Source organism: Saimiri boliviensis, chromosome 17 (assembly GCF_048565385.1).
Source record: "Saimiri boliviensis isolate mSaiBol1 chromosome 17, mSaiBol1.pri, whole genome shotgun sequence".
Lineage (NCBI taxonomy): Eukaryota > Metazoa > Chordata > Mammalia > Primates > Cebidae > Saimiri > Saimiri boliviensis.
In genome coordinates, this window is record NC_133465.1 from 72,393,063 (window position 1) to 72,405,921 (window position 12,859).

Genomic DNA, 12,859 nt, shown 5'->3' on the forward strand with positions numbered 1-12,859 from the left:
TGGCGGTCTCACAGACACACGAAACCCAAGGACTGGCAGGCAAAGCCCTGGCGCTCCCAGTCAGGGCAGAGGCTGCCCGGGGCCTGCAGCCTGGAGCGTGCGGGGGCTCCCGGGGTGGAAGCCGCTGCGGCCTGACTGGGGTGTGAGTCACGCCGGCCTGTGCGCTGTCGAAGCACAGCAGGTCACCCACACTGTACACACGTCACATGGAAATAGTCTGCGTAGACTCTACCTGGAGTTTTAAAACCGGAATAAACTATGACATGCAACAAGAAGAATGGACCTCAACGATAATAAGGTTTAAAAGTTCCAAAATACGACGTACGGTGTCATATATCCAGTTAAAAAGGACTGAAGTTAAACTTCTTTTTTTCTTTTTTTTTTGAGACAGAGTCTTGCTCTTGTTACCCAGGCTGGAGTGCAATGGTGTGATCTCAGCTCACCACAACCTCCGCCTCCCGGGTTCAAGCGATTCTCCTGCCTCAGCCTCCTGAGTAGCTGGGACTACAGGCGTGTACCACCGTGTCCAGCTTATTTTTTTGTACTTTTGGTAGAGATGGGGTTTCTCCATGTTGGTCAGGCTGGTCTCAAACTCCCAACCACACGTGATCCACCGTCTCGGCCTCCCAAAGTGCTGGGATTACAGACATGAGCCACCGTGCCCAGCCTAAAATTTTTTTTTCAGATTTGTATAGATACCAGATAATTATTTTAAAAGGGAGCAAGGGTACTGAGCACAGAATCTGGGCTGACAGTCACCCGGTGGAGGAAGGCAGGGGATAAGTGTGGTTACCTGCGAGACGTCAGAGGCCCGAGCTGGCTCTTGTTTGGGGTGGCAGGTTCACAGGTGTTCATTCATAACACTATGAAAATTAAAAAAAAAAAAAAGGTGTGGAGCCCTAACAAGGGGAAAGAAGCGAGAGGAGAAAGCAAAAGAAAAAGCAGATTAGCTGCACGTCTGCCTGTCCTCTATGGGGCTTCTGCACAAATAACGCACATAACTCAGTCTTCCCAGCCCAACTTACCAGCGGACCCTCGGTTGAGAGAGAGATGCAAACTAGCTCCCTGCACCTTGGGGTTATCAGTGCTACGTGCGACCCTCTCCACCACAAACACCACCTCATAAAACCCCCAGCAAGGCACTATCAGTGCAGCACGAGGCCCTCTCCAGCTGTAACACCCAGCAAGGCTTCGTCTCCTGCCAGTCAGCTCCTCTCTTGCTGATGTGCGCTTTGCTCTCTTGCAACCTGTCTTTGTACTTCCTCTAATAAATCTGCCTTTCAGACCTACAACTGTCTTGGTAAAATCCTTCATCACCTGCACCGCTGGCCTCAGTTAGACACTACCCGTGATGGCCAGTACCGTTAGAATCACAAAGAGAAATACAACGGGCTGTGCAGGAGCAAATGATAGGAATGTGTCTGAACCATGGATCGTGATTCATTCAAATCTGGGCTCCGAGATCCTGCGATCTAAATTTAAAAAGAAGAAAAACCACAATGGAAATAAGGAATCACAGCTGAATAATAACTAGGGTTTTATATTCAAACCTTATGGACACCCCTACAGCGGTAGGTACTCCCGAAGAGGAAAACCAGGTGCTTAAACCTTAAGTTAGAAAACAGAAGCTGGAGAGGAAGGGCGCAGCTCAAGGGCTGCGAACCCAGCAGCAGGATGAGCGCAAGCAAGGCAGAAGCAAAACCGCAGGTGGGAACGCGGAGAAGTGAAGGGGCTTAGGGCAGAAGGCGGTCAAGGGCAGCCAGAGGTGGATGGAGAGCGGCCTCCGACGCGGGCCGGGCTCAGAGCGCCTGGCAGCTTGCAGGGTTCTGGACGGCTATGGCCGCACCCCTCGCTCAAGGATCGGCGGGGAGGATGAGGACGGCCAGGCTTGTCTCTACCCTCCGCACAGCCCGGGGGACGCCAGGAGCAGCTTCGGGGCTGCGTCGGTGGAGACGGCGCCTTCGCGCAGTCCCTGTCTGCAGCCCTTCCCCGCCTGGCCCTCCTCAGTTCCAGCCACACATCCCCTCTCCTCTCACCTGAGGCGCCCTGCAGAGGCCCCGGGTGGTTCCAGGAAGGCCACATGCCTTCCTGTGCACGTGGACCCGCGCGGCGGTTCCCAGCGAAGGGACCGCTGGGCAGGACGGGGGCAGACAGAGGTTCTCTCTCCTGGGAACCCCGGAGGCCGAAGGGAACAGGAAACCTGGTCCACGAGGAAGGACGCAGCACGAGGAGCCGCCAGAACCTTCTGGATGAAGCTGCTGTTCGGATGATTTCATAGACATTGTGTTTGAACATTTCTGAATCATTGTCACGAATGAAATATTTAAGGGCTATTTTCTTTACAAGCCAGGCTTTTTGTTTACGTTGTTTGATTCCTCTGAAGTTTCCAAGGACGCGAACCACCACGAGGAGAACACAGCAGTGTGTCTGGGAGAAGGGCCGCGTCAGGCCCTGACGCGTGGGAGCCCAGCAGGGAGGCGTGTAAACTCAGCAGCGGCCGCCCCAGTGCCCAAGGGTACTCCCAGGGCCGGCGCCACGTTTGGATGGGGCTCTGCGGGACTCACCCCTCTGCCCCTTGGGAACCAAGCGTGGGATAGTCATGGGGGAGGCCGGAACACGGCCTTTCTGGACACCTGAGGCCACCTAATAGGCTCTAGGAGAAGCTGTCCCGGCGGGCGCCACATGAAGAGACCGGCGTGCAGTCAGGTCCACTCTGACCGCAGCTGGGTGCGGTGGGTCCCAGGGAGGATGGACACGTTCTATTAGCAAAAGGTGAAGATTTGCTCAAAGTGTCCTCAGTACCAACCCTAGAGGTCAGGGACTGTATCTGTTCCACTCTAACTAACGCCCTCTGCACATCCTGGACCCGGAGTGAGTTCCCGCTGACATTCACACGGGTCGGCCGGGCAAAACCCCAAGGTCTTTCAGGGGTGGTCACCTCCTGTCCTCATCAGCTCCACAGAGGAGCCAGCACCCAGGAGGGTGCCCACAGGCCCAGCCTCGCAACATCCACAGACCTGCTCCAAAGCAGGAATGGGAGCTGAACAGTGGGGTCAGACCAGGCCAGGCGTCCCCCCAGACGGGCTCGGGAGCCTGGCACACTCTCCCCAGGCCAGGCGTCCCCCCAGACGGGCTCGGGAGCCCGGCACACACTTCCCAGGCGTCCCCCCAGACGGAACTCGGGAGCCCGGCACACTCTCCCCAGGCCAGGCGTCCCCCCAGACGGAGCTCGGGAGCCCGGCACACTCTCCCCAGGCCAGGTGTCCCCCCAGACGGAGCTCGGGAGCCCGGCACACACTTCCCAGGCGTCCCCCCAGACGGAGCTCGGGAGCCCGGCACACTCTCCCCAGGCCAGCCGTCCCCCCAGACGGAGCTCGGGAGCCCGGCACACTCTCCCCAGGCCAGCCGTCCCCGCAAGACGGAGCTCGGGAGCCCGGCACACACTTCCCAGGCGTCCCCCCAGACGGAGCTCGGGAGCCCGGCACACTCTCCCCAGGCCAGGTGTCCCCGCAAGACGGAGCTCGGGAGCCCGGCACACACTTCCCAGGCGTCCCCCCAGACGGGCTCGGGAGCCCGGCACACTCTCCCCAGGCCAGGCGTCCCCGCAAGACGGAGCTCGGGAGCCCGGCACACTCTCCCCAGGCCAGCCGTCCCCCCAGACGGAGCTCGGGAGCCCGGCACACTCTCCCCAGGCCAGGCCTCCTTCTGCAGGGGCTTCAGGACGTGGATGCTTCAACACGCCATCAATACACAACAAAGAAAGCACGACAGCACGGATCTGTCAACATGGCTCTCTGGAACCAGGAGCACACGCGTCAGCCTGTCCTCACGTTCACGCAGCGTCATCTCCCTGCCGCGTACACTTGTCCGTCTGTCCGTCTCTCGACTTTCGCTGCTCTTCGCTGGGTCCTTTCTTTGTCCGTGGTGGTTTTGGTTTTGTGTTTTTTTAAACTATGAAAATGAAATCTAAACTTTGCGACAAAGTCTGAAAACCCAGGGCAGTATGTGTGCCCCACACTGAACCCCAAATAAAGCAGAGATTCTGTGTCCTGTTCATCCCTCCCAGACACCCCACCAGTCCCCAGAGTCGCCACCAGTCCCAGGAGTCACCAGGAGAGCAGGCGTGCCCCTCCGGCAACTGTGGCCAGGTGGCCTTACATATCCCAGTGCCACTATCTGCTGCCCGCGGCTTAGCAGCGTTTTGTTGTTGCTGTTTTTGAGATGGACACTGAGGTGCAATGGTGCAATCTCAGCTCACTGCAACCTCTGCACCGGGATCAAGCGATCCTCCTGCCTCAGCCTCCTGAGTAGCTGGGATTACAGGCGCCCAACACCACTCCCAGCTACTTTTTGTATTTTTAGCAGAGATGGATTTTCACCCTGTTGGCCAGGCCGGTCTCGAACTCTTGACCTCAAGTGATCTGCCCACCTCGGTCTCCCAAAGTGCTGGGATTACAGGCGTGAGCCACCTCACCTAGCTCCAAAGTTCACCAAAGTTTATCTTAGCATTATTTCATTATTTATTTCAACTAAACCCTGAGAACGATTCAGATTCCTAGTGCTGGGGGCAAGCCTTCCCCAGTCAGGCTTCTGCACCATGGTCTTTCTGACACCCTGGCGCCGAGGCATCAGTGGGCTTCTGCTCCCACCACACCCTCCCTGTTCCTCTGGGAGCCCCTGCCCCTCCCTGTCCCACAACGGCAGAGACCGACAGAGCCGGGCATCGCACTCTGCCCTCCCTCCCAGATGCTGAAAGGCATTTCAGGGCCCGATTCTACCCTCTTCCCATCTTTAACAAGCCATTCCTGCTGCCGAGCCCGCGGTGAGACCCGGCACCGCCGTCAGGCCACTCCTGGGCCTTGCTCTCCGGCTCCGTCCCGGCTCCCGGCTTCCGAGGCCACCGAGCTCTCCCCCTCCTGACCTCCCACACCCCCGTGAACCTTTCCTTCCCACCCTCCGGCAAGCAAAGGAAGCTACCAAGTGGAGGAGGGGCGACTTCTACATGTTCTTTTCCTCTGGAGCAGGACGGAAACAGCAGTCCCAGCTGGGACCTGTGTCCCGGGAACGTTCAGGTGCTGCAAGAACAGGGGGGTTCTCGTCTCCTGCCGAGGCCACCGCGCACCTGCAGCCGTCACTAGTGAGAACACAATCGCCGCAACGTACTCCTTCCAGAAGAACCACCGGAAACAAAGAAAAGACGACCATATCCCGTCACCCAGAGACAAGGAAGGGCGCCATCTCCAAGGTGGTGGGTTGAGCCGACCTGGGTGGACACTGTCTCAGTGAGGAAAACACCCATGGGCCATCTGAGCATAAACACATCAGAGAAGGGTCAGGAGAGAGGGCTGGAGGTTTTATAGAAGAAAACAGGAGAAAGCGGAGGCATTTTAGTTTAAGAGGAAAAGAGAAGAGAAGAAAGAGATCCAGGCAGCAGAACAGGAGCCACAGCAGCGAGTGCAGCCCTGCGGGGTCTCGACTTCCAGAGCCGAGGAGTACACAGCCCTGGGGGTCCCGACTTCCAGAGCCGAGGAGTACACAGCCCTGGGGGTCCCAACTTCCAGAGCCGAGGAGTACACAGCCCTGCGGGGTCCCGACTTCCAGAGCTGAGGAGTACACAGCCCTGGGGGGGGTCTCGACTTCCAGAACTGAGGAGTACACAGCCCTGGGGGTCCCGACTTCCAGAGCCGAGGAGTACACAGCCCTGGGGGGGGTCTCGACTTCCAGAGCCGAGGAGTACACAGCCCTGGGGGTCCCGACTTCCAGAGCCGAGGAGTACACAGCCCTGGGGGTCCCGACTTCCAGAGCCGAGGAGTACACAGCCCTGGGGGTCCCGACTTCCAGAGCCGAGGAGTACACAGCCCTGCGGGGTCCCGACTTCCAGAGCCGAGGAGTACACAGCCCTGGGGGGGGTCTCGACTTCCAGAGCCGAGGAGTACACAGCCCTGGGGGTCCCGACTTCCAGAGCCGAGGAGTACACAGCCCTGGGGGTCCCGACTTCCAGAGCCGAGGAGTACACAGCCCTGGGGGGGGTCTCGACTTCCAGAGCCGAGGAGTACACAGCCCTGGGGGGGGTCCCGACGTCCAGAGCCGAGGAGTACACAGCACTGGGGGGTCCCGACGTCCAGAGCCGAGGAGTACACAGCCCTGGGGGTCCCGACTTCCAGAGCCGAGGAGTACACAGCCCTGCGGGGTCTCGACGTCCAGAGCCGAGGAGTACACAGCCCTGGGGGTCCCGACTTCCAGAGCCGAGGAGTACACAGCCCTGGGGGTCCCGACGTCCAGAGCCGAGGAGTACACAGCCCTGCGGGGTCTCGACGTCCAGAGCCGAGGAGTACACAGCCCTGGGGGGTCCCGACTTCCAGAGCCGAGGAGTACACAGCCCTGGGGGGGGTCTCGACTTCCAGAGCCGAGGAGTACACAGCCCTGGGGGGTCCCGACTTCCAGAGCCGAGGAGTACACAGCCCTGGGGGGGGGGTCTCGACTTCCAGAGCCGAGGAGTACACAGCCCTGGGGGGGGTCTCGACTTCCAGAGCCGAGGAGTACACAGCCCTGGGGGTCCCGACGTCCAGAGCCGAGGAGTACACAGCCCTGGGGGTCCCGACTTCCAGAGCCGAGGAGTACACAGCCCTGGGGGTCCCGACTTCCAGAGCCGAGGAGTACACAGCCCTGGGGGTCCCGACTTCCAGAGCCGAGGAGTACACAGCCCTGGGGGTCCCGACGTCCAGAGCCGAGGAGTACACAGCCCTGCGGGGGCCTAACTTTCAGAGCCGAGGAGTACACAGCCCTGGGGGGGCCTAACTTTCAGAGCTACTGAGAAATACAGAGCCTGGGGGTCCCGACTTCCAGAGCTGGGTGAGAAATACACAGTCTGGGGGTCCTGACTTCCAGAGCTACTGAGAAATACAGAGCCTGGGGGTCCTGACTTCCAGAGCCAGGTGAGGAATACACAGTCTGGGGGTCCTGACTTCCAGAGCCAAGCAGTACACAGCCCTGGGGTCCCAACTTCCAGAGCTACTGAGAAATACACAGCCTTGGGGGTCCTGACTTCGAATTGGGTGAGGAATATACAGTCTGGGGGTCCTAACTTCCAGAGCTGAGGAATATACAGCCCTGGGGGTCCTGACTTCCAGAGCCGGGTGAGGAAGGTGCCGTTTTACCCTGTTCGCACACAGGCACACACCTCCCAAACCTCCGCATGTACCAAGACCTGAGCAGAGTCTTCTGGTGATCGAGGAAAACAGCTGGGTCAGGAGGAGAGGAGCAGGGGCCTCTCCGTGAATTCCTGCACAGGCAGGAGCTCTGGGCCCCAGCTGCCTGGAGACACTGGGCAGCACCCCAGGAATGCACAGAAGCGGGGAACCCCACCCCAGGACTGTGAGCCTGGCTGCAGAGACAGGACAGGTTCAGACACGTTCTGAAAGTTCATTTTAAAGTAATTTTTAAAAAATCTGTTTTTGAGTACAGACTATGCAAGCAATTACCCGTTATTCACTCATTTGTCCCACTATTTAAAAGTCTTTACAGGTCCGGAGCCATGGCTTACGCCCTAATCCCAGCACGCTGGGAGGCCAAGGCAGGCGGATCACGAGGTCAAGAGATTGAGACCATCCTGGCCAATGTGGTGAAACCTCGACTCTGCTAAAAATACAAAAATTAGCTGGGTGTGATGGTGTGGGCCTGCAGTCCCAGCTACACAGGAGGCTGAGGCGAGAGAATCGCTAGAACCCGGGAGGCAGAGGTTGCAGTGAGCCAAGATCACGCCAGCCTGGGCTACAGGGCGAGACGCTGCCTCAAAAGGAGTCTTAATAAACACGACAGTGACTCCCCCATGAGAGCCGCCGGGAACTTCTTTACCCTGACTCTACTGTCCCATATTAATGGGTTTCTATTTTCCATCACAGTCAACAACCTGAAGCTTCTTTGTATCCAAATCTTTCTCAGAGACACCTCAGAGGAGGAGAGCCGAGGAACAGCCGAGGAGTGAGGGGCACCCTTCAGGCTCTTGATACAAAATGCAAAGTCACAGTGTCAGGATGGCACCGATTTAGACCGTCCAAAATACTAAGGTATCTACAGTTTTAAAAGTGTTATTAATTCCGTTTTTAAGACAATCTCACGAGTCTGTTTGAATACAGATGATTCAAGTTCTTAGAAAGTTTATCAGTCGTTTGTACATCCACTTCTGAAAGTCTGCTCCTGAACTCTGCCGACTTATTTTCTTAGTGTTTTCTTATCAACCTTTATAAATTAGTAAGGTTATTAATCTTTTAAGTACCATATTTTCCAATTTCACCTCGGTTTATCTTCATTGTTTACACCGCTCTCTGTGAAATTTTACATGTTGATATAATCTTATTTATCATGATTAACTCATTAAGTGCTACAGTGATTAAACAGCGAGAACCTACTGACCTTAATTTTTAAGGCTGCACAATAACTATTTGACATGACTGGGCTGTGTCCCCACCCAAATCTCATCTTGAATTGTTGCTCCCACAATTCCCACGTGTTGTGGGGGGACCCAGTGGGAGGCACCTGAGTCACGGGTACGGGTCTTCCCCGTGCTGCTCTAGCGATAGTGAGAAGTCCCAGGATTGCTGATGGATGGAAAGGGGGTGTTTCCCTGCACAAGCTGACTCTCTCCTCTGCTGCCACGTAAGACGGGCGTGACTGTGAGGCACCCCCAGCCACATGAAACTGAGTCCCTTAAACCTCTTCTTCTTTATAAATTACCCAGTCTTGGGTATGTCTCATCAGCAGCGTGAAAACTGACTAATACACTATAGTCTAATAACCATTAGAAAAATGATTTTCCAGGCTGGGCGCAGTGGCTCACGCCTGTAATCCCAGCACTTTGGGAAGCCAAGGCGGGCGGATCACGAGGTCAAAAGATCGAGACCATCCTGGTCAACATGGTGAAACCCCGTCTCTACTAAAAATACAAAAAATCAGCTGGGCATGGTGGCGCGTGCCTGTAATCCCAGCTACTCAGGAGGCTGAGGCAGGAGAATTGCCTGAACCCAGGAGGCGGAGGTTGCGGTGAGCCGAGATCGTGCCATTGCACTCCAGCCTGGGTAACAAGAGCGAAACTCCGTCTCAAAAAAAAAAAAAAAAAAAAAAAAAAGAAAAGAAAAATGATTTTCCAGAACCACACTAAAACATAAGAACATTTGATTATACACACACATCATAAACAAAAGAACGTTACTTACCGAATCCAAAAAGCAAAGGTAAGACCCTGAACTCTGGGCAACGGCTTGATTCTTAGAGTATCCAACTGTGGAAAAAGAAGAGCAAAACTCCTTTATAATTCAGTTTCCAGCAGCATTCTCTTTCACAGAGCTTAGTAAACGATATCCCATAAAAAGCTAGAACACTTTGCACGGCCACCAAAAATCTGGGTCAGCTTTCAAAGGAGTGAAAGGAAAGTCAGAGAGAGACAATGTTCCACATTTGGTAGGTGCTGTGAGGAGAACAAGATAAAACAGAGTCCACCTGGCACGTCATGAAAGTCCATCACACTCAGCGGAGGAAGAAAATGAGGTGGGCCTTTACTGGGCACAGCACTAAGCTAAGCCCTGGGAATATTTTTTAAATAAAATTAAAATGCCCCCGGAAGGAAATCTGTAAAGTCTACTCTGACGAAAGTCAGGATCCAGTCACAAGGGGGAAGCTGGGGGCTGGCAGGAGTGTGATGCGCTGGTGGAGGTCACTGAGCTGGACGCTCGGTGGGTGGTTTGCACGTGTGTGATGGGCCAGTGGAGGTCACCGAGATGGACACTCGGTGGGTGGTTTGCACGTGTGTGACGGGCTGGTGGAGGTCACTGAGCTGGATGCTCAGTGGGTGGTTTGCACGTGTGTGATGGGCTAGTGGAGGTCACCAAGCCGGACACTTGGTGGGTGGTTTGCATGTGTGTGATGGGCTGGTAGAGGTCACTGAGCTGGACGCTCGGTGGGTGGTTTGCACGTGTGTGATGGGCTAGTGGAGGTCACCGAGCCGGACGCTTGGTGGGTGGTTTGCATGTGTGTGATGGGCTGGTTGAGGTCACTGAGCTGGACGCTCGGTGGGTGGTTTGCACGTGTGTGATGGGCTGGTGGAGGTCACCGAGATGGACACTCAGTGGGTGGTTTGCACGTGTGTGATGGGCTAGTGGAGGTCACCGAGCCGGACGCTTGGTGGGTGGTTTGCACGTGTGTGATGGGCTGGTTGAGGTCACTGAGCTGGACGCTCGGTGGGTGGTTTGCACGTGTGTGATGGGCTGGTGGAGGTCACCGAGATGGACGCTCGGTGGGTGGTTAGCACGTGTGTGATGAGCTGGTGGAGGTCACTGAGCTGGATGCTCGGTGGGTGGTTTGCAAGTGTGTGATGGGCTGGTGGAGGTCACCGAGATGGACACTCAGTGGGTGGTTAGCACATGTGTGATGAGCTGGTGGAGGTCACTGAGCTGGACGCTCGGTGGGTGGTTTGCACGTGTGTGATGGGCCAGTGGAGGTGACCGAGATGGACACTCGGTGGGTGGTTTGCACGTGTGTGATGGGCTGGTGGAGGTCACTGAGCTGGACGCTCGGTGGGTGGTTTGCATGTGTGTGATGGGCTAGTGGAGGTCACCAAGCCGGACACTTGATGGGTGGTTTGCACGTGTGTGAGGGGCTGGTGGAGGTCACTGAGCTGGACGCTCGGTGGGTGATGATCTTGCATGCATCTCTATGATGAGCTGAATGTGCTGCCACCATCTACAACACCAGCGTGGATGCACATCCCATGACCCTGTGCTGATCATAACAGACCGTGCGGCATAAACCCAGCAGAGCATAACCTATGCGGCCAAGAGCAGCGCTGTTATAAGTGCTCAAACCTGGGGACTCCCCAAGTGCAGAACAGAAAAGCTGGAACACACAGGCCAAGGAGATACACACCAGGGCTGTACACAGAGCATGGGCACCTCTCCGGGGCTGCTGAGCAGAGAAGGGAGCGGCTGCCGGATGGGGCACTGGCCCGGAGTGCGAGGGCGGCCGAAATTCTTCTGTGCTGTGAGAAACTAGGAAAGTGGCCGCCCCTGGGGAGGGAGGTAACTGAGGGGCCGCAGGGGCTTCAGGGCCTGTGATCCCCCCAAGTGCCACAGTATGATTATGACACATACTTTTCTGCATTGATGTTGTATTTTAATAGGAGTAGAACTGAGCTGGAAAAAGAGCTGAACGATGCCGCCAAATGAACAGGATTGAAAACGAGGTTGGGGAGGCTTAAAGGAAGACAAGGTCCCGGCTAGGGAGACGTGGCAGGAACCCGAGGCTGTGGAAAATGTAAGCCGACAAAAGCAGAGCAGGGCAGGCAGACCCCGGTCCCAGGGCTGTGCTCGCACTGGCCACCTTCGGGAGAACGGCCCGCTGGGCCAAGAAGGCTCGACATTCCTCTGGCGGGAAGGATAGCCAAGGAAGGTTCTGAACGAGGAGGAAGAGCAGAAGCCGGGGCACGGCAGGCTCAGCTAGGACGCTGACGCCAGGATGGATGAGAGGCGGCATTTGGCCACAACGCGGGTGCTGAGGAGGCTGCAAGGGGCAGGACCCCGCTTTCCCTAGAAAAGACGCTGGCAACACCTGTATCACGTTAACCAGACAGCTACAGAGGTGATGCCACCCAGGAAAGAAACACAAAGCAAATCAGATGCGCGCAGAGCTCAACAAGAAATCTCTCCGGCAGACAAATCAAGACGAGCTGCAGAAAGTTGTTGGTCTGAGGAGATGTGGCCGAGGGTGCAGTTCAGCCACACCGTGGCACTCCCTGGTTTCCACTCCAAGGAGGGGAGGGCAGGGCTCCCTCCCATGGGGGCTGTCCTGTTTCCTGGGGCACCTGGCAAGCTCACGGGACCACCGGCCCATGCGGGCAAGCTCACGGCACCACCGGGACCACGCGGGCAGGCTCACGGCACCACTGGGACCACACGGGCAAGCTCACGGCACCACCAGGACCACGCGGGCAAGCTCACGGGACCACCGGCCCATGCGGGCAAGCTCACGGGACCACCGGCCCATGCGGGCAAGCTCACGGCACCACCGGGACCACGCGGGCAAGCTCACGGCCCACCGGGACCACGCGGGCAAGCTCACGGCACCAGCGAACCACGTGGCCGCACAGAAGTGGAAGCACAGTCTCCCACCCTCTCTGCGTTCTCCAGCCGGGAGCAGTGCCCTCTACAGGGGTGGGGGTTCATAGGCGGTTGCAGTTTAATTTTTAGCATTAATCCCTGAAGTTTGGATCCCAGATGTGGGAAATCCAGGGGTGTGAGAGGCGCAGGGAGGAAATGCACCTGGAGGTGAGCGCCTGCTTCGCCATGGGCCAGACGGTGGCCTCCACCACCCTGCAGGGCACGGCGAGCTCCCAGAAGCTCCTCTTGAGAAACAGGGGCAGAGAGCACCTGTGAGAACAAGGGACCACGAGGACCCCTCCACGGGGCCTTCCACGGGCATGCCGTGGTCACAGGGGCTGTGCTCACAGCAGGGCTTATGAGTGTCAGGTTTCAGGGGAGAATCGAATCCGTGAACTTGGGTAATGAAGGAAGACTTATCTCACTCAGGAAGCTGGAAGTTTCTCACAGTGAATCCTGTGTTTGACAAAGACAAGGAATTTGCTTTAATATCATCGCCTTGAAGAAAGTCAAATGTTTGAGTGGGGCTACTGTTTGGGAAGCCAGTCCTTTGTGAGGTGATCCGGTTGCCATGGTCCCAGCAGGAAAACTCACACAGCGGCAAGATACTAACATTCCTTCCTCCTGGAGAGGAGGGGGTGGGACCCCGCTTGATTTTGGTTTTCGCAAGTGGCCACGTTATTAAGAAATCTGGTGCTCCATTATTGCATGAA

General features: G+C 56.7%; 1 protein-coding gene across 8 annotated transcripts in view; it reads right to left on the minus strand.

Annotated features, from left to right (window-relative positions):
* The window catches only part of B3GNTL1 (UDP-GlcNAc:betaGal beta-1,3-N-acetylglucosaminyltransferase like 1), an 83,034-nt gene that overhangs the window by 56,742 nt on the left and 13,433 nt on the right, over positions 1-12,859 (minus strand). For all 8 annotated transcript variants that reach the window (XM_010342244.3, XM_010342243.3, XM_074389092.1 and 5 more), the window contains exon 4: positions 9,213-9,277. In XM_010342244.3, the coding sequence (XP_010340546.1) occupies positions 9,213-9,277 (65 nt within the window). The remainder of the gene's footprint in view (positions 1-9,212; positions 9,278-12,859) is intronic.